This window comes from Apodemus sylvaticus, chromosome 3, assembly GCF_947179515.1.
Source record: "Apodemus sylvaticus chromosome 3, mApoSyl1.1, whole genome shotgun sequence".
Classification (NCBI taxonomy): Eukaryota; Metazoa; Chordata; class Mammalia; order Rodentia; family Muridae; genus Apodemus; species Apodemus sylvaticus.
Genome location: NC_067474.1, coordinates 27,572,088 through 27,594,378, shown reverse-complemented (window position 1 = coordinate 27,594,378; position 22,291 = coordinate 27,572,088). Strand labels below are relative to the sequence as shown.

The 22,291-nt window shown below is 40.1% G+C and overlaps 1 protein-coding gene across 1 annotated transcript in view; it reads right to left on the bottom strand.

The window, feature by feature from the left end:
• Positions 1 to 22,291, bottom strand: part of Runx1t1 (RUNX1 partner transcriptional co-repressor 1) — a 110,565-nt gene that overhangs the window by 24,973 nt on the left and 63,301 nt on the right. The window contains exons 5-8 of the mRNA XM_052176108.1: positions 21,549 to 21,730; positions 8,113 to 8,363; positions 2,698 to 2,783; positions 1,947 to 2,148 (exon numbers count right to left, since the gene is read on the bottom strand). Coding sequence (XP_052032068.1) covers positions 1,947 to 2,148; positions 2,698 to 2,783; positions 8,113 to 8,363; positions 21,549 to 21,730 — 721 coding nt within the window. The remainder of the gene's footprint in view (positions 1 to 1,946; positions 2,149 to 2,697; positions 2,784 to 8,112; positions 8,364 to 21,548; positions 21,731 to 22,291) is intronic.

The following is a 22,291-nucleotide window of genomic DNA, read 5'->3' as shown; positions in this document are numbered from 1 at the left end:
CCCAGAGTCCTACAATGAACTTCAAAGCAGGCTACCTGAGGGGTAATTAACATTTTGCTTTAGTAGGAAGCCCAGTGAGTTTCTGAAACTTCCTTTAGCATTAGAGAGCAGGTCCCAGTCAGGGCCCTGGGTTGCACCTTTGCCTCTCTCTTCCTGGAGCCAGAATGAAGACCCTTCATTATAGTGCCTCAAACATGATACACATGCAAATGCAGTTTAAGGGCTGACACAAGGAATGTGCGCCTCCGAGCCAAGGCACACTGTCTGGTTCGATTCCAGGAGGCTTATCTACTTTAGAGCTCTCAATTTTTGCCTACATTCATTTACAAATATCGCCTCTGCTTTTCCTTAGCAAATCTGTCACATTAACCAATTTCTGCTCACAATAAGAAAATAAAAACAAGATGCGCATTGTATTTAGCTCCACATAGCTTTGTTTAGGCCAAAACCAGTTCAAATCAGGCTTAATTCTGTTTTCATTACATGCCTTAATGCAACCTGACAAATAATACAGTTTTCTCTGTAAACTCTTCAGAACAATGCCTGTTGGGTAAATTACATGGCTAGGAATCCTTCTTTATTTAATATTTATTATGGTAATGAGCATTCAGCCTTCATGGACTTGCAAAAATCCTCAAATATAAGTGCAAAGCAAGCTGTATAGCTTGGAATAATTTTCTTTTTAAGAAGATGATGTGAAATCAATAGCCAGATAAATATTTGATTTTGGTTCTTTTTTTTGGGGGGGGGGGTTTGTTTTCAATTCTTTCGCCATCATATCAATGATTCAAAGTTACAGGCTTATTCTATATATGGGCTATTCATTCCATTTTCCAGAAAAGACTGTATGCAATGCTGAGCTGGCCTGGGGACGCGAGCTAAACATATATGAGAAGATGAGAGAATGAGGAAGCACACAAGTCCATCTCTCTACTATGCTGAGTCACACTGTGCACATACACAGTGGCTCGCTATGCTGTGCACATACACAGTGGCTAGCAATGGAAACTCTAAAAGCCATCCTTCACTCAAGGACAAGTTCTCAGGCCACTTGAAATTCTTTCAGGTTGAATTTATCTTTTAGTATCTTGGAGATTATGTTCTATTTTTGATCTTGACAATCTACAACTATCAACACTAAATATAGTTTCATATAGTCATAACACAGTCCTACTTTATAAACTAAAAGTAGTAAAATCAAGAGTAAACAATCTCAGGGAAGATAAATAGAGTAGGAGAGTTACATTTTTCTTAATCATTAATTTTCACATGGCATAAGCACACTGTAAAGCGTTCTTGTCTCCCATCCAGAGGGACTCTGGGGAAAGCTGGCTTCTGTTTGTTTGATGAGACATAGCAACAGAACAAGACTGTCTTCCAGGCTAGGTCCTAATTAAAACTTAGAAAAGATGTTGAAGAGACAGCTCAGCCGTTACAAGCACGTACCGCTCTTCCAGGGGGTCTGAGTTCAGTACCCACCTCAGGCAACCTACAACCACCAGGAACTCCAGTTATAGTTTCTTCTGGCCTTCACAGGCACTGTACTTACACACACACACACACACACACACACACACACACACACACACACACACACATCCAAAAGTATATTATTTTAAAGAGTTTCCTAGAAACCATGTCTGAGCTTGTGTTGACAGATTTGAGGCAGGATCCTAACATCTATCTAAGGAAGGAGGGCACGCTCTGGTTCAGCTATGAAACTATGCTACAAGCTCAGTGAATTGACCTGGAAAACATTTGAGCTTTATTACCATTTCTTAATACACTAGTCTGCCTGCTTTCCTCGATATCAAGGACAAGGAAAGTGTTTACCATCCTTAAATTCCCACAGCACCCTGTATTTTCAGAAACACACGATAAAAGAAAGCAGAGTCATTATGAAATAGGTGTTCGTGGTGCTCAATCAAAAAACAAAATAAAAGTACCTAATGCGACCGGGTCTGGGTTGACAGGGCTCTGCTGCCTGGAATGGCTGCTGCTACCACTGCCGCTCTTTTTCAAGTCCTCAGCATCACTGTACCGCCGGATCCAGTAATTCAGTTCCTCCCGGTCTGCTTCCTGACATCGTCTTAGCACAGTGAGGGATCGCCTCGTCTTCTCTACCATGTCCATTATGCAGTTTAACAGCTATGTGGGAAACAGCAAGTGGAGTGTGGGGATGATTATACAAATCACCACAGTTAAAGCTTGGATGAGTAATGAAACACAAAGGTTTGAGTTTCAAAACACAAGGGCCAAGGAGACATAATGTTCTCTTTCTGTAAGCTTTAGTGTAAGAATTTTGATGGAAAGATCTGAAATTCAGACCCAATAATTGATCAAATTCAACAGAATTGAGGAGGGACAAAAGAGAAGGTATGGATGAAGTCACGACAGTAGATACTTAACTAACAGCAGTAAACTCATCCTTCCCAATAGCTCATTACGCTACAAACTAAGTGGCCCTTTCACAATAAAACAGTGGCCTGCTGATCTGCCTTCTCCCAAGGTCAAATATTTCTCTTAAGTAGCGTTCACATAAATGTATAAATCAGATCCCATGTTCTACATCAAATTTTCTAACTCAGTTCCCCCTCTCCTCAAGAACAGAAAATAATATACATTCAAAGCACTGGGAAAATCTCCAGTCCCTTGTTTGTAAAACATACTTAGCCCAAAAGATTACTGATGTCTTACATGATCAAGATGTTTCCACTCTTCTGCCCATTCTCTATCTGTTAGTCTGTGGTCAATCATTTCTTCTTGACGTGTGCCATGTAACCCTACAAATGGAGAGAAGATGACTTAATCCCCTGAGACTCCAGCACACAGTTCATCTGCAATCAGCACAGAGCAACAGCCACGGGATGTGAACACATAATGACTTAGGTAGGCGACATCACAGCTGAAAGCCGGTTATCTACACAGCATTACTGAACTCCTAGAAACACAATGAAATCTGGGCTCCAGTTTCTTGTGTTTGAAGCAACAAGAAAGGTTTTGTTGTTTGTTGGAGGCTGGATTTAGTATGGTGAAATCCTGGGTTCAATTCCTATCAATCAATCAATCCAGCATTAAATCTAGCTATAGTGCATTAAAAATAAGAAGAGTATAATCTATTTTACATGGGTGGAACTGTACATTTTCAAAGAAGCATGGCAAAAATCTCACATTTTAATAGTTATAGGTGCATACAATCTTACTATACAGATCTAACACGGCCCAGGAACAAAAGCTTAGATGATGTGAAAGCCACAGATGATCATTCAACTTATCAAAATATAAACAGTGAGAAGAAACAAGATATTTCTTTTCTTTTTCGTTGTTTCATTTGTTTTGTTTGTTTGTTTTTACAAACAAGGTCTCACCATGAAGAGCTGGCTGGCCTAGAACTTACTTTGAAGCCCAGGCTAGCCTTGAACTCAAAAAATCTTTTTGTGTCAGTCTGTGAAGTATTGGGAATTTAGGCCTGAATGACTATACATAGCACCATACCATAAGTTTTATAAAAAGAAAGAAAGAAAAAAAGAAAGGAAGGAAGGAAGGAAGGAAGGAAGGAAGGAAGGAAGGAAGGAAGGAAGGAAGGAAGAAAAAGAAAAGAGGAAGGAAGGAAGGAAAGGAAGGAAGGGAGGGAGGAAGGAAGGAAAGAAAAGAAAAGAAAAGAAAAGAAAAGAAAAGAAAAGAAAAGAAAAGAAAAGAAGGAAGGAAGGAAGGAAGAAAGGGAAATTGACATGGCAGTTATAAAATAATCAGTAAATTTTCAAAGCAAGAAACTGAAAATTCTAATTCAAGAATCGCATGTAATCAGCCTCCTTGTGTCACTGCTCCTCTGAACAAGAACATCCCAGGGGCTGGGGAAATGGCTCAGTCAAGAAGCTACTTGCCATACAAGCAAGAGAAACTAAATTTAGATCTTCAGCACCCATTTAAAAAAAAAAAGAACAAAAAACAAAAAACAAAACAGGACACATTTTTAATCCCACTTTCCAGGAAGGCAGAGACAGTAGCTTTCCTAGAGCTCTAAGGTCAGTGAGAGACTGTCAAAAAGTACGAAAGACTGAAATTGAGAAAGATACCTGATGCTGATCTCTACACCCTACAAACATGGGTACACACAAATGCAAGACAACATGGAAATGCTTACCAAGTTTCATTTTCCCTACTAAATGGTCTCGCCCAAGGCTAGGCTGGCTTAGAATTTATAGCCAATGCACCTGACTCGGCTCACCAAGTATGAAATAACAAACGTGAACTATTCCCAGGCCACCACCAACATTGATGGCTATGAGAACTGAACAAAGCTGCCCACGAGAACACAAACTCCCTGTCTCACGGAAAGGGCAAAGGATCTGCTGCGGCTCAGCTTACAGATCTCCGAGGACAAAGACCACTACAGTCAAAGAAAGGCAATTCGCCTATGATATGTTTTCCACTTTAGACGGCTGATTCCCTGTCATTGGCTCCCATCCCTCACAGTCCTATGCTAACAGAAAACCAGGGCTGGCAGGTCTGCGGTTCTTAGACGTGGAGGGTCTTCTGCAAGATCTGAATGCCACTAGACTTACAAGACACTGTGTTACACTTACTCTGACACTTAGGTGGTCTGAAATCTGTCTCTGAGCTGATTTATAGGGGAAACAAACCTGATGAATCACAAGGCTGTTTTCATTCATGAATATATGTGCATCTAGGACGGATTGGATTGAATAAATTCATGACAGTTCTTTCTTAGGCTAAAAAAAAATATGCTAAGTATAAGATGCTTTGCATTATTTCCGTCCAATTAGAAAATATCTAGAGATACATTTCAAAAATTAAAATTGTTAATGCCACCTATTGGTAAAAAGGGAAAACTACAAATATGTTTTACTGATTTGCATAATAGAAAAGACTGCGAGGGAAAGTAATATTTAGTTATTGCTCTGTTTGTTGTGATTATTTCAAGTTGAAATGTTTGCAAATACGCAATTTTTGTTGACTTATTATTTTGCCTGTGTTTTCAGGGAAAAGAAGCACTAATGTTAAAATTAGTCATCATAGAAAACAACTAGAGAGTGATAAGAATATAAATGTGACAGGGACACTCCTGACACTGGCATCTAGATATACGCCTATGAGGATCAAGGATTATTGAAGTCACAAATACATCAGAACTTCAGCACTCAATACTGATACACGTGCTTAATAAGGAGGATAGTTAATGAGTAATAGGATGTCTCTGGATAAAGGCAGTTCAGCGTTTGTGTAGCTGTACTGGGCTTCATCTCACTATAATAATAATAATAAAATAATAATAATAATATGATTAGTATTAGAAACGGGTTTGATCTTCAGTTTTGGGTGAAGAAATATAGGACTGGCTCAATGCACTTGAAGTCTGGGAGTTGTGGCTAGGTCTAACTGAATAAGAAAAGGAAAAAAATTAAGAAAGTGAATGTTTGCATTTATCACTATCTGAAGTTCCCATCCCTACATTGTTTTGATCGTATTGATAACAGAGAAGGCCACAACGGGGACCCAGGCATGAGTAAGCAACACTTAATAAAACAAATGCTTCCCATTTGTGAGCTACTTGGCACTAAGGTTGAGACTTAAGTTGTTCTTAGTTTGTGAAGATTCTAGATAAACGGGACCATGTTTTAAGCTTATTGATAAACTAATGCTGCTTGCAAAGTTAGTTTATTCAAGAATTCTCATGAGTAATATGTCCCTCCATGTAAGAGGTATTTATACACCATACCTTTGTGGCGATACCCTCACAGTGGCAGCTCCATGAAGCACTACAATTTGTTTCTTATACATCAAAATTTTGTTTTTCTTTTATATTAACACAGACTAAACTCTGTCAGGCTTTAGAAAGGGTTAATAAGTTGCACATATCTCTAGAGATTAGCACTATTAGTTTTAATAAGCTAGTATAATTAAAAGGTGAGACACGTTGTCTGGAGAAAATTACATAAAACCAGTGGTTGCAGGCATAATTCATAAGGGGACATTTCAGATTACTACACGAAACATAATCACTGCATATAAGCATAATTACTTCCGTGCTAATTACTCTATGACGCATAGTAACTAGCACTCCACCAAATGCTAGTTGTTGCCTAAGAAAGGGGCAACTTCTTTTCTGGGGGGAGAGGCAAGAGTTTATTTCAGCTTACAGGGTATATTCAGTGCAGTATCCAAGGAAGCCAAGAGAGGAAGTGAAGGAAGACCTGGAGAGCGCTACTTGATAACTTGAAAAAGACACTTCTGTGCTCACAACTGGAAATATGTTGAGCCAGTTTCCCAGTGGCCAGGTAACCCCACTACTGTTTTAATATAAGAAGTTATACCTGGCCACAATGGTGCACCCTTTAATCCTAGAATTTGGGAGGGGCAGCGGCAGCTGGATCTCTGTAACTTGGAGACCAGTCTGATCTACATAGTTAGTTCCAGACTAACCAGTGTTATGTAGACAGACTGTCTCAAAAATAAAAATAATAAAAATAAAAATAAAAATAAAAATGAGCTGTTACAGCTTTCAGGCATTAAGTCATAAATAAATAGTAAAGCTATATCATATCTAATGTGTAGGTTGAAGTTTCTGTCCAGACAGATATAGCAACTTCTGAAATCCTTTTAGAAATATTACCTGCATGAACATTAGACAGATTGGCTACTAAGAAAGCATGAATTACATGCTTCACCACTTGTCTGACATGCTATAAAACTGTAGAAATCACTCTTTCGGGAACCAGAAGTAGTAATTAACCATCTCATAACCAAAGCCTCTGTGATCTCTCTTCCCATTCCACGCACCTCCCCCAACATGCTGCTCTATAAACATGTGGAAGGCTGCACAGAGAGACAACAAACCCTAATATGATAACTCCTGCTTTCTAGTAATCTAGTTAGAAACATCCTATCAACTGCTACGTTTCAGACATCAGCCCATGAAGAAAACAAGAGCAACTGTCACTATTATTCTAGTACTGGCCTGCTGGTGGACTGTTTCCCAGAGTTCTGCATCCGTGACTCAGCTGTCTGTTTTCCAATCTAGACTTGTGTGTTACCCATCAAATTCCAAATTCCTCACGTTAGCCAAGTTTGCCAACAACTAGTTTTGTGGTAAAGGAACACCTCCTGATGTGCAAGATCCAAAAAGGGGAGCAGTAGATTACTGTTGCAAGCTGGACTCAGCAAAAACTAGGAACTGAAGGGGTCTTCAAGAATAGCACATTTGCTAATCACGTGATGTCATCACCTTGACTGTAGTCACCTGTCACAGCTCGTTTCATTAATCCTCCGACCTCTGATATTTCCATCCTTGACACTTGTTCTCCATATGGTAATATCTCCTAAAAATATCACTTCCTATAATTTGTGAAATGAAGACATAGATGCGGCCAAATAGAATATATATTTGCCCAAAGCCACTCCTTCTGTATTCTGATATTTGATGTAAAATTGACACTACCACTTATCCCTAGCATTTGTCTATTAATATACCAAAATATTTCTGAAGGCATACCTGTCAAGTTAGGTCACAGACAACATGTCATATGATAGATACTTTGGAAATATGAAATAGTATGGAGACAGGAAATGTCAAAACCAACTTTGACACCAAATTTCAGTGAAAGAAAATAAATTTAAATAAAAAGCATCTGTGGCAGGATTGCATATGAAAGCTTTCATATTGAAAAAGAATACAAGGAAAATATACCTTGCTTCTGAAACTAGAATTGGGGGTTTTCTATAATATTTGACGCCCTCCTCTAAAGACAAAAAGTTAATCAGTTATGTTAAAGCATATAAGTGATTCTCTCATATATTGGTACATACCTAGAATCTCAATACTCAGGAGGCAGAAGGATTCTAAGTTTGAGAGCAGACTGATTTATATAACAAAAGAGACTGCCTCAAAGGTTTAATTACTTAGTTAATTAATTAAAATAAAAGCAATTAAAGAAGAGACACAGCATATTAGTAGACTTTCTTCATAAAGGAAACAACATAAGAGAGATGCTTTCTTCTGTCAGATTACATGTTCAAATTCAGTTAAGAAGTGATACCACAAATCTCCAAATAGCCAAACCCCAAAGAAGAAAACAGATCCTTCAGTCTTACCCATAGGTCTATTTCTGTCCCTGAGGTCCCTGTGGCTGGGGTGTCGATAGGAGTCCCTGTAGTGGTGGGCAATGGCCATATCATCCAAACGGTAATGCTGAGGTGGAGGTGGGGTGGGGTGAGGCAGGCCATTTGGCTGGTAGGATAAGCCATTATTTGGACTGTACCGCTGGCCTGGGCTAATAGTGCATGGTCGCTTGCTTGGATGTTCTGAGTGCAAAGGCTCTCTGTCAAAGCCATTTTCTTTGGTTCTGAGGAGGGAAGAAAAGAATTTGGTTTCATAAAGTATTCAACATATTCCAGATACTCCAACTTGAGCTTGTAATATTCAAGAGAATATGTCTTCACTGGTCAGTGACATACAATTTAATGCTTCCTAGAGACTCTATACAAATTCACTAAGATGCCTGCTCAGCCCGAAGGGTTGAGGAGGAAATGCCACACTTGTCATGGAACTAGCAAACACCTTTGAAGCTACAGTCCATGTGGTTAAGTCACAAAGAAGAGGAAACCCAGTCTCCTACAGGTGACACATTCATGCAAAAAGATATGTAATTTCTAACAAGCTACCCTAGAACTTGCTGCAAAGTAGGTTCACACCTACAACCCCAGCCTGGGCTACATAATTAAATCCCTGTTTCAAAAAAGGCAGAGAAAAGACATATTGTATCATTCCATGCTGTTTTATCAGAGGAAAGCATAATTGCTATCTAGATGAAGAATATACACCATTCAATTCCATCTGGCGAGTTTTGTCCCCAAGAACAACTGAGGGCTTCTTAGTTGGAATTGACAGTTTGAAATGTAAGTTAATTCAAATTAAAAGTTCAAAACTCAACAACCCAGCAGCCACATTTCAGGTCACCAGAGATTAAAGGTTATAGAACTTGATCTTAAAGACACAAAATGTTTCCATATTCTATTTGTGTGCAATGACTAAACCGAACTCATACAGTGAGTCTAGATCTTCAACACTATCTTCAGCCACTGGAAAAGAAATCAGTCAACAGTCACGTGTAGATAACTGAGACTAGAAGGAAAATATAGGTCACTTTGTTTTCTTTAGAGAGGAGTGTTGTGTTGGGGGTTGAACCCAAGGAATAACATGGAAATTCACTATCGATGAGTTAAGCTCTTGATCCTTAAACCTACTTTATTTTAAAACTGAGTCAATTCAACATTAGAGAGTTTATGTGTCCTGCCTGGAGTTGATGCTTCTTACAAGAAGAAAGGAACACACGGCAAATGACCTTCGCCATGCACTGTATAGCATTGTGAACTTGACATTCAGGAGAAATGCATTTGCCAAATGAAACCAGATACCTAATCACGGCTCCTTGATTTGCAGACACCAGTAGAGCTAAAGAAACAGGTTCTTGCTGAATGCATCTCTACTTAGTAACCCAATAAACTCAGTAAGAAAGAAGCAAATTGCAGCTCACTTTGTCTGGAAGCAGAGCTTGCACACTAACGACCTAGCAGCTGGCTCCCTTCATCAAGCCAGTGAAACACTGGTAACATCTATTTTCCCAGGGAAGTCATCTCATAAGAATCTTACAATTCACACAGGCTGCGGAGCTCCAGAAGCCTTTTTCAATCATGAGCTGGTAAGTAGCTACAGAACCCGTTAGACACCTTTCCTTCTTCCCTGGCATTAGTGACAGTCCTTATTTGATTATAGTAAAGGAATCAATGGAGAGAAAAAAACTGAATCACAGCTGTAGATAATTGGCAAGAGGGCTCTACAAGGATCCTCCCATCTGCTCCTGTAGGATGGAGTCCTAATGACAATTTACACACGCCAGTCAGGGAAAGATAAAGGGGTTGGAGAGGAGAGTGCAAGCACCCAAGGAACAGCGGGGAAGTCTGCAGAATTCCATGTGAAGCGAGTCTATGCCCACTACAAGTTAAAGAAGGAGATGGGAGACTTGGCCGATATTGGAAATGACAGCAGTGCATGGCCACCATGGGAATGGTGGCCAGAAATCTCAATGCTGCTCCCGTCAAGCATGTGTCTGCACTTAACATACTGACTCCATACATATTGATCACTGGAATTAGACTGAAGTATCTCGTATAGCTCAGACATTACCTAAATAATTTTTAAAGTGGAAGGAAACATTTTTGATATTGATTTATTGTGAGTCTGTCTGCGTGATTGTAATGTGTACTTTCATAACCTATACATTTTTTTAAATAACACAGTTTGACACTCAGTACATATTACCAGCATACATCAGTCGGAAAGCAGTGAAGACTATGACGAGCTATGAACATAATGCTAACCCAGCACCTACCTTACTGGCAGTGTGGTGTAGTGGAAAGAGCACGGGACTGGAAGTCAAGAGACCTGAGAGCTAGTCCTGGCTCTTCCACGACTAGCTGTTTGACCTTGGGCAAGTCACTTAACCTCTTTGGACCTCAGTTTGCTCATCTGTAAAATGAAAGGGTTGGACTAGATCAGTGGTTTTCAAACTTTGACACCTGACGTGCACACGGGATTCTGTAGGCAATGAAGGACGGTTTGCCCTGCCAAATCAGGATTTAAAGGGCCAGCAAAACCCACTGATTAGTCTTACCTGTTTTATAAAACGAGGTTCTACCTAAAATTTCAGTTTTTAAAGAAAAAATTAGTCTGCTGCTAAAAATCAAGTTTGAAAACCACTGGACTAGATGACAGCTGAGGTCCCTTCTGGTTTGAAAACCCAACAATCCAATGCTTCTGTTATGATAGTCTAGTATTATTATTATCAGTATTAATTATTCCAATATTGTCCTGTTATAATAGTGTAATGCCAATGACATTACTCTAAAGATTAAAACATTCAAGGATAATGACTTTCTGGCCAAGTTTAAGTGTGAAACCCAGCATCTCCTGTCAGGTTTTCTACTCTTTGTTTTACAGAATGAATTATTTATAGTGTGTGTGCGTGTGCGTGTGCTTGTGTGTGTGTGTGCATGTGTGTGTGCGTGTGTGCGTGTGTGTGTGTGTGTGTGTGTGTGTGTGTGTAGAAATAAAAATATACTCTAAATATTTTTCAGTAGCACAAGCATTTCTATACATCAACACATCTTTGACGCATTTGTGTCACACCAGGTCAGCTTAGAGCTTTTATTTCATTTTACCTTATTTCAATGACATCAACACAACAGTGTTGTATAACAGTGAAAGAATCCAACCAGATCTCAAAGGATAGACTTGTTATCTGTCTCCATTCTTACAAGAGCTGCTACTTCAGTGGCCCAATTACACGAAACAAAACCCATTCCCAACTCCTGAAACACGGGCACAGCTAGGTCTTGAGTTTGTCCTCTCTCTTAAAATTCGACACTGAGTCTTCTCACTCTGACGCTTGGTGACAAGCACCCCTCTTTGGCGATATCGTTCACAGCAGACCACTGACATAGACCTACGAAGCTAAGAAGTCGAGCTGTCTAGTTCTAAGTCCCACCCTACTCACAGAACATGTGTCCAGAGGAGTAACTAAAACAACTTAATTGCCATTGGTCTCTGCCTCTTAGAAATGCCTATAACCATCTATACCTCATTTGCTTAGGTAAATTCCATATTTGCATTTTCATTTGTTGCCCTTTTCAAAGTGTATTAGGCAAAATTAAATACCCTTTCATTGTCTCAAAACAGACTTCCCCTTGAAATAAGTCAGATCTACAAAGAAGTCACCACAGTTTGTCTCAGGGCTATATGGAAGATGGTTTTTAATTTTCAAAGTCTACCTTGGGATGCTATGTCTCCCAGCCACAAGCTATCATCTTAATGGACATCCATCATTCAACTCTTAGGCCAAACCACTCAGGAGGTCTGACCTAAGCCCAGACCAGATACAGCATGGCCTTAGATTCCTTACCTCTCCAGTCTCAGATGCCTGCTCAGTAAAGTCTCTGAAATTTAAAATTTCAGAGAAACAACTAAAAAAGATAAATATACTCCTTACCACACTGAGGCTATTTTGTTTCTAGTTCCTCAGTCACAGAGATTATCAATTGACACATGAGAGATTGGAGAGATGACTCAGTGATTAAGAGCATAGACTGTTCGTGCAGAAGATGCAAGTTTGATGACTGGCACCTATATTAAGCAGCTTGCGACTACATATAGCTCCAGATCTGATGTCTCTGGCACATGGCACATGACAGGCTCATACACATATCTAAAAAATAATAATAAAGTAAATATTTCTTAAAAGTCTACTAGAAATATATATCAACCCATGATGGACAGTGCACACTGATAATTGCTCGGCAGCATACAACAGACTACATCATTCAAGGCGATAGAAAACAAATAGAAAAAGCCATCAAGAGAAGGAGGTGACAAAGAGAGCCAAGACAAATCACCTGAATGATGCAAGTGGGTCTGACCTCTTCCTTTTCTCTAGATGTTTCTTTTACTTTGAGAAAAATCTCCTATAAAATGTTTCTGGAGATAGGCAATGCTTCATTGTCCAAGACACCTTAGAATTAGGAAGACACGCCCTGGTGTGGTGCATGACTGTAATTGCAGGAAGCTGACATAGGAAGACTGCCGGTTCTAAGCCAGCTTGGACTACAGAGTAAGACCCTGTCTAAACAAACAAACAAACAAACCAAGAAAACAAACAAAAAATGCAGCAGCAAAAATTCTAAATCTTAATCCCATCACAAATGGATTCATAACTTCAGAAAATGCCTTAAATGCTCAATCACATGAACCAAACAGGCATTTTAAACAGAGAGGGCAAGTGGGCTCAGTCTGCCCTCTCTTCCTCTCTTGCTTCTTCCTTCACCACCTCCTATGTTGTCTCCAGAATGTCTTCTTCCGCAGAACCAAACTCTGTTGCTGGTCTGTAATACCTCTGGTCCATCCTCTGTTACTCAGAACACTGCTTCCTCTTGTGTTTCCACTGACCCACTGACCCAGCATCTGAGCACAGCCAAGGATATTCTCCCAACTGGCTTGCTCCCTGTCTCCACTGCTATGTTCAGTGCTGGACTGTGGCTCTGAGAAGAAGATGGGCAGGAAGGAGACCCTGATCTGAAATCCTTTCTGTCAAGCACAAAGACTTAGATTATTTTCTTCTTAAGCTTCATGTATGTATATCTCAACTTAGGAGGAAAAGGTTCTATTAAAGAAAAGACTAAGAGCATGAAAACCAACATCACACATGTGTTCTCTTCTGAAATGTGCTGCTTGTTAAGCTATCAAATAGAACAACTGAGCCTTGATTCAAAGAGGGAAAAAGCATCATTCTCAAAACATAACGGTACAAGAAGTCCCTGCATAAATTGTTCAGAAATGGATGACTTTAAATAAGAATTTTATATCATAAATTTTTCTTGATGTATATCTGAAACAAAACAAAAATATTATAAATCTTCCTGTCTGCTTAAAGAGAAAAAGTCACTTCTCCACAAAAGTCTGAAGTGACTTCTGTGTCTTCAGGAAAAGGAATATTTAGATGGTGAGGGACAGAGAAACAGATATTGGAATGCCACAGAACTGTCACTACTGGGCCAGATGGAGAAAACCACCTTTAATCTCTCTATTGCTACAACTACCCAAGAGAGACACGTTCAGGCAACACAACTGTCTTCAGAAAGATATGAGAGGCAGGTGGTTGTCTGCTACTCCAGACACACGACAAAGATGCCTAGACCTTCAGAGATTATAACATACAGGTTCAGGGAACCACCTGAGCATCCTTTCCCCAAGTGGGAGGAAGGAATGTTTCCCTCAGATGCTTCCTAACACTGACCATCTGTTCAACAGTTACAGCGTCACTGGCTGTCCCCTGCGCATCTTTTAATCTCTGCCACTACAGAAATAGTCCATGTTTTCTCTTGCTGGCTTCATGTTCCAGCTTGTCATCTGCACATTCTAGTGGAAGGCCTGCAGTTTCTTCTGGTCCTTGAGCCAATCTCTGCATTTGGTTCCTGGGTCACTCTTTAATGGCAATCCAAAGATGAGACTTGATCTCTCTTTTCTCTTTCATTAAAAGTAGATTCTTTTCTCATGTAATATATCCTCATTACAGTTTCCCCTCCCTCTATTCTTTCCAGATCCACCTCCCCCTTTCTCCCTCCCCTTCTGTCTCTCATTAGAAAAGAACAGGCTCATCAGGTTCCTGCTTCCTCTCCCACTGAGGCCAGACAAGGCAGCCCAGCTAGAAGAAGAACATATCTCACTTACAGGCAAGAGCTTTTGGGATAGCCCCCATTCCAGTTGTTTGGGACCCACAGGAAGACCAACCTGTACATCTGTCACATATGTGTGGGGAGACCTAGGTCCAGCCAGTGTATGTTCTTTGAATGGTGGTTCAGACTCTGATAGCCCAAAGAGTCAAGATGAGTTGAGTCTATTGGTCTTCCTGTGGAGTCCCTATCCCCTTAGGGGGCTCCAATCCTTCCTCCTATTCTTCCATAAGAGTCCCCAAGCTCCAGAGACTTGAATTGCCAGGATGGGGGATAGCAGAGGGGGGGCAGCTTAGAAGAGATGGGGTGGGGAAGGAAAGCTGGTGAGAGGGGGTAATGGGGGGGCAGTGAGTGGGATGTAAAGTGAATAAGAAAAAAATTAAATTAAATTAAAAAAAGAAAATAAGCTGGGAGGTGCTGGCGAAAAAGAAAATAACAGGCTCTGAAGAGATAATAACAAAGCCTGACAGAATAAAATATATTCATGAAATTTGTAGGTAAATGGTTGGAACTAGAAAATATCATTCTAAGTGAGGTAACCCAATCACAAAAGAATATACATGGAATGCAATCACTGATAAGTGGATAATTGGATATTAACTAGCCCAGAAGCTCTGAATACCTGACATAAGTAACATATCAAATGACTCCCTTGAAGAAGTAAGGAGAGGGCCCTGATCCTGGAAAGGCCTGATCCAGCATTGTAGGGGTGTACCAGGACAGAGGAAAAGGAGGGAGGTGATTGGAGTATGGGTGTACAGAAGGCTGATGGGACATATGGGGAGGGGGGAACTGGGAAAGGGGAAAGCATTGGGAATATAAACAAAGAATTTAGGAAAAAAAAGACAACAAAAGGAGAAGCTAGATAACAACCTGGGTCCCCATTTTGCACAGAATGAAAATTAAAAAAAAAAAAAAAAAAAAAAAAAAGAACAATCACATCAAAGTTGGGCAAGGCAAATCAACAGATGGGAAAGAAACCCAAAGAAGGCAGAAGAATCAGAGACCCACTCACTCACACACTGAGGAATCCTACAAAAATGCAAATTGAAAACTATAACATATTTGCAAAGGATCTGGTGAAGACCCTTGCAGGCTTTGTGTTTGCTAAAACCTGTTCCATCACTGTAAGTTCATGAGTTTGCTCAGTTGATTCAGAAGGCAGTGTTCTCCTGGTGTCCTCCATCCTCACTGGCTCTCACACTCATTCTACACACCCTTCCATGGGTTTCCTGAGCATCAAGACAGGTGTGGGGTGGGGCAGAGGATTTGATAGAGACATCCCATTGAGGACTATGTGTTCCATACTCTTTCCCTCTCTGTGTATTGTCTAGCTGTGTTTCTCTATATTAGTTACCATCTGCTGCAGATTTGATCCTGTAGAAGGCTACGCCATGCGATTATGACTTGCCACTAAAATTATATCCTGTGCATATGTATGTGTGTCTATGCATGGATGTATCCACGTGTCCACCAGTCTGTCTGTGTTTGATGGAGATTGAACTGGGGAGTTGTTCACATTGGCAAAGTGCTCTATCATCTACTACTTAGCTATACACCAAGCTTAATGTGAAGCAGCATGCTACTGTGAAGTCTGGGCAGGTCTCAAACCGGAGATCCTCCTGTCTCAGCTGAGTGCTGAACCTATAGTTATATACCACTATTCCCAGCCTAGGAGTAAATTCTTTATTAAATTCCTTACTAAAATAAAAATTATACTACTGGATCTCTGAGATTCTATACTCTCACACAGAATCTGTATACCAAAAGGATCCAGAGAAGCAGGCTAATTATTAAGATATTAAGAAACAGCCTTTCTCCAGAATGTACACTCAAAAGAGCAGGAGCTTTTGAGTCACAAAGAGTTGGCTCCAGCATTTAGCTCTGCCATTTCTAGCCATATGAACACAGAAGCCGTATACTTTTAAGAAATTCAGTGTTTCCATTTGCAAAACAAAGACTAACTATCTTAGACCTGCCGAGAGAATGAGAGGACAGAATGAGGAACACATATGTGACATCCAACAAAATTCTCCAGGTATGGAACTAGGGGCCAGGACCAGAAAATCACAGCTTTACGAACATAGTTGTTGAAGTCAGAGAACCTAGGGTTAGGATCCCCTCTTGTGAGCCATATGATCTTAGCCATAGTATCTAACCTTCCTAAATCCATGCATAACCTTGTAGGTTAGTGGTTGAATTATATAGTACAGGGCCTGAAACATGTTAAAACTTCGATAAACGGTAGCCATTGTTCCAGAATTGTAACTGGGAACCCTTCATTGCACATAGCAGATACTGAATCAGGTTGGGAGGCCTGACATGTAAAATGTAGAAAAGACTGCAGACACCATAAATGGCAATATAACTGTAGGCATGGGGAGTATTTGGAACAGCTGGACCCTACAGGAGTGACAAGAAGAAGGTTACTTAAGTTGACGTTAGAATTCATGATGGTGGAAACATCCCTGCAACCATATCTTCTTTCTCAGCCAATGCTATTTCACTAAAAGGCTTCATAACTTATGTGGATATAAAATAATTACCACAGAGATTACTGCATACTTCCTTAAACCGAGGAATGCATAAAGGTGCATGCAAATTATGACTGTATTGCTAAAAAAACAAGTTTCTACTTTCTCCTACTTTCTCTATTGGATTTTAAGTGCAGTTGAAATGTACAAATTTAGTTCTTATTTGTAGAACTAAGTAATCATGCAGTTTCTCCCTAAAGTGTACGTACATTTTTGTTTTTAGAAAATCAAAAAGATTGACCCCTTATTCATTTTATTAAGAAGAAATGGACATACACAGTTTAGTTGGTGCCGAACCTTACATATTCAACCAATGCAGTTTGAAAATGACAGCCCTTTGCTCTCCAACCTCCAGCATCTACTAACTTATTCATTAAGCTAGGAAACTCGGCTCATTATGGGTTTCCTATCATTAAAAAAGACTTATAAACCCCTAGAGCATTAGACTATGGCATTTACCTACTTCTGTAATTACAAAAAGAAATTAATTAGAGAATAAGAAAAATCTCCAATTCTTAATTGAGCTTTCCTTATTTAAATTCTGTACCTTCAAACACATTTTGTACAACTGCAAGGTTTCAACACAAATATACACCCAGCTCTCCTTTGGGCAGCTTTGTGACTTTGGGCACATTCTTTAACCCTGGATTTCCTCAAGTACGAAGAGAAGCAGTTGATGTGGTCCATTCATAAGATCCCTCCCAAGTGATGTACTATGTCGTTCTAACATTCAACAAATTGCATTTTGGAAAAGTTTAGTTATCGATGGGGAGGGGTGCATAATAATCCAGTTCTACAGTTTCAGAAATCAACATCGGAGAGGAATGATGTCATCGGAATGATGATAAAGAGTAAGAGAATTGGCACCTAGAAGCCATCATTTGAGTCAGTGACAAGAAAGTAAGCAAGCAGTGGAACCTATCCAGAGCACAGGATCTTTGCAGGGTCCATGAAATTAATCAACCCATGCTCTTCCCCTCCTCATTCGCTATGCTGGTACTGAGGTCTGAAAAGCCATCAGAGCTAGCTTGCAGGGGACAAACATTCCTCTATTTGTTCATTACATTTAACTGCCCCCCCAAAAAAGAATAAACAAGGATAAACATCTACAAATCAAATTCTCTTTACCTGATATTATAAGAAAAGGCATGATTTTTAAATAAAAAAAATATTTGGCTTTTTTTTTTTTTTGGTTTTGGCTCTACAATATTCCATGGAACTACACATTCAGTACACCCCAGGCTAATTTTATAAGAAACTCTAAAGCATTTTACTTTTCCATATAGAAAAAAAGCAAAGGAATGATTTCATAAACTTATATAGATAATACATTTCCCTGTTAATGACAATGACAATAACCCCACCTTATATGTCTACAATCCTAACACTTGTGAGGTAGAAGCAGGAGGATCAGGAGTTCAAGTCTTCCTTGGCTACCTAGAGAGTTCAAGGTTGGCCTAAGTTACATGAGACTGTCTCAAGTGCCACAAAATAACAACGATAGTTTAAAAAAACAAAACAACCAGCAACAACAACAACAAAACATAGCCAGTAAAAATAAGTTTAAGGATAAGAATAAATTTAAGCTTTCCAAAGACTATCCCTGAAACATATTAGCTTGGCAATAATCATGGAATTTAAACCTCCAAAGTTGTAAACAAAATATAGAGTGCTCTTTTGTTCATGATATGTCATGAACAAATTACCAAAATGTGTTTTCTCCTCAGGTGTCAGTTTTTGCCTCTTTCGGTGACTGATGGCTCCCAGTGTTATTACAGAAACAGATTGATCTTTTTAATGAGCCACTTTAATAGACTCCAAAATCTCACCGTGGCTGCTCATCCATGTCAGACCATATGCACCAACAAAACATTCACTGAAACAACAAAAAACTCTGCTGTCAGACAGCTATACACTCTATAAAATTCCATATAGTAGAGCAGGAGATACAAATAAATAACCAGAGAAGAAGAAAATGCATATGCAAACGAGATTTGGAAAATACATGCAAAACTAGACTGTAGAGACCCATATTTTCTTGGCTCTGAAAAAATTCCCACAAGACACAAATGTATTTACACAACATATTCTCATTACCCTTCCTCCTAACGGTAAGGAAATCTATGTGCCAACTCTCCATTACAAAAGACACATCAGTTATTGAAAGAATGTTCTATCCGAAGACCCATCACAGGAAATCTACAGCTACTGTCCTAAATAACCAAGACAGTAAGTGTAGTCTATGTGACATACACACATGTACACAAGAAATCATGGACACAAGAATGCCATCTTAGAACTTGTCTTCTATGATATCTCAATACCTGCACATGGAACTCATTTCCTGGAACTTTAATGTGTTTGGATTGGCAAGACATGTACATGCAAATCATCTACCCTTGAGTGACATCATGGATCATACATTCCCCATACTTAGATTACAAAGCTAAAGGCTTAAACAGTTACTCAAACCCTAAATGATACATCTGTCCCACCTTTTCAAAGGCTCCGACAGGATCAAGGCAGAAGGAGAAGAAAACGTAAAGGCAGAAAGATGGCGAACGTGCTGTGAAATGCTGTCTTCCAGACAGGACTTGGCTGTTGCACCTGTGAGTTCACAGTAGCAATGGGTACCAGCCTAAGACTAGGCCCACCAACATTGCATCATAGAAGGGAAAGGGACTTGCAAGGCCCAACTCCTCCCAAACAAGCTATAGGCAGTTAATGGTTGCTACAAGAGTAGCCATATGCCTTAGTAATGTAGTCACTGGTGAGCTGACCTCTTCCAATAAATAGTCCCTACTCACACTCATGAAACCGTAATTATATTCACTGGGCTACAAAAAGAAAAGAAGGGAAAATTTCCTCAAAGTGCAAGGAGAACTTACTCAGAAGAAGTGGCTTAATGGGAGTCAGAAGATAATAGCTGGTAGAGAATATGAAGAAAGGCATATAACACATACATTTTAAGCATAAATAACATATACATACATACATATGAGAGAGACATACATAACATATATATACATAGCATATACATACATATGAGAGAGAGGGTGGGAGGGAGGGTGAGGGAGATAGAGACAGAGAGATATGTACAGCGAGACACACAAAGAGAAAGACAGAGAGACAGAGAGAGAGGGAGAGAGGGAGAGATAGAGAACATTGTGAACATGAAATTGTGAAAGAATATATAACTTCTAAAGTCTTATCCTGAACCAGACCAGCCCTGGTAGCTCATGCCAATAATCTGAGAATTTGAGAGAAGACTTACAAATTCAAGGCTAGCCTACAATACAAAGTGAGGCCCTTTCTCAAAAAGAAGAGGAAGAGAGAGAGGAGGGAAGAAAAGTTGGAGAGAAGGAGCAAGAAACCTTACTACAAAGCATGGACTGTGGCATAAAGCCTGCCTTACTGCAGGCAGCACGGCTTACTCGTACTGATGCACTGATTTGAAAAGCCAGTAATGAGTGCAAAAGAAGCTCTTGGCCAGAGATGGAAGTCCCTAAGTTATTACAAAGCTCCTAAATTCCTGGAATGCAGAAGGCATTGTACCAGAGGTTGACCCCTCAAAGCTGTATGTAGCAGAGGATGGCCTTTGTCGGACATCAATGGAAGGAGAGGACCTTCGTCCTATGAAGGCTTGATGCCCCAGGGTAGGGGAAAGCCAGGGTGGGGAGCAGGGAGTGGGTGATTGGGCGGGTGGAGAAACACCCTCATAGAGGCAGAGGGAAGGGGGATGTCATAGGGGATTTCCAGAGGGGAAACCAGGGAAAGGAGAAAGCATTTGAAATGCAAATAAATAAAATATCCAATAATAAAGAAAAAAATATATATAGAGAGAGAACATTGAAAGTACATAAGATGTAAGGTCTAGAACAGTTTCTTTTTAAGCATCTTCACAGTTCACACACACACACTGTGCAAAATGCTGCTAAGACTTCATATTCATACTATGAATACCTGTGGCTGAACAAATTTATGAAAATAGTTTAATAAACTGTGGAAGTTTCATGTGTATGCCATATTCAACAATTAAGCTATGGGTTTAATGGAGAGAGGGCCCCTTTTCTCTTTCTTAGAACTCACAGGCTTGAGAACAGAGTATTAGATAAGATAAATATTGGCTAGTAAACAATCATCATCATCATCATCATCGTCAAGCAAAAGTGTTAAATGTTAGCTCTGTCTTATAGCTGTTACTTTGACTTAGCTCATCTGGCTTCCGATAAGTTTTCTCACAGTTCATATAGTATTTCTTAGATCAAATAGCTGCTGTTCTCTGTTCATGGACTAACACATATAGGCCAGCTTTCAAATGTGTCATGATTTAAGGCAGCAGAACAGCAACGTTCACAAACACTGGAGTGTGGAATCTGTGGCTCAGGAATGCTACCTGCTAAGTGAGAAGCTCAATGCTGAAGTGTCCTATGAACCCTTGGTGATGATTGGTCCTTTTGTCAATGCCTCATCTTTACACTTTAGCTTTAATAATGAAATCAGTAGGTCAGTCTGCACAAAAGCTGCCCAGACACGGGCCAGAGACTCTCTGTAAAAAGTTTTACTTCTCTGTAAATCTCAGGCCACCATGACATGGCCAGAGTGTTCCCAGGAGAGATGGAGGGTAGCAATTTCCAAGTGACTTAAAACAGGTCTTCATACTTGAGACAGAAGAAAAGGCCACAGTTAGTCCGCAGGGCTCCTCCCTCTCACCTGTCTGGAGTTCGCCTCTTCCCGTTTTCGTTCACGTCGAGAAGCAGCTCTGAGGAGTCGACAGGGGAGGTGGTGCTGGCATCCAGAAGCAGCTGTTCGTGCTGAGCGAGGTACTGGGCAGGGTTCTGTTTGGCTAGCCTTGCACAGTGGAGGAGTTCACGCTGTAGCAGGGGCAGGTTGGCCTGCAAGAACGTAACAGGCATAAGATGGGGCAGGCAAAGGCTGTTTCTGATCTGCCGACCTAGTGAGTCTGCTGCTCAGACACTGCAGGAGCCACGTGGCTGTCACCCTCCATGTTTGCCTCCAGTTCAGTGTGAGGCACAACTAAGGTCTATGCTACAAGGTGCCTGGCTGGCACCATGGTGATATATGAGGCATCTGGTCCTGCAAATCTCTCTCTCTCCTCATTTTCTTACTGACAACACTTATTTCCAGCAGCTTATGATTCATAAAGGTCCCAAAACTGTGGAAGTTCTACAAGAGGTAAGATTCAAGGGCCATCTGTGAGCAAATGTTGACTTTCCCCAAGGAACGAAAGGATATATAAAGTAGTCACAGTACAATTAAACTCAGAAAAGGCTACTAAGCACACGTGGTTGTATTTAGGGACTTACTGGTCCAACCCTAGGACAGTCTGATGAAATACCTTCTGTCAACTTCTAACTTCAAGTGACAGGCATATCAACAGACTAATAGATAAGTCTGACACTCTCCCATAATGAAATAGGAGGCAATTTTACACA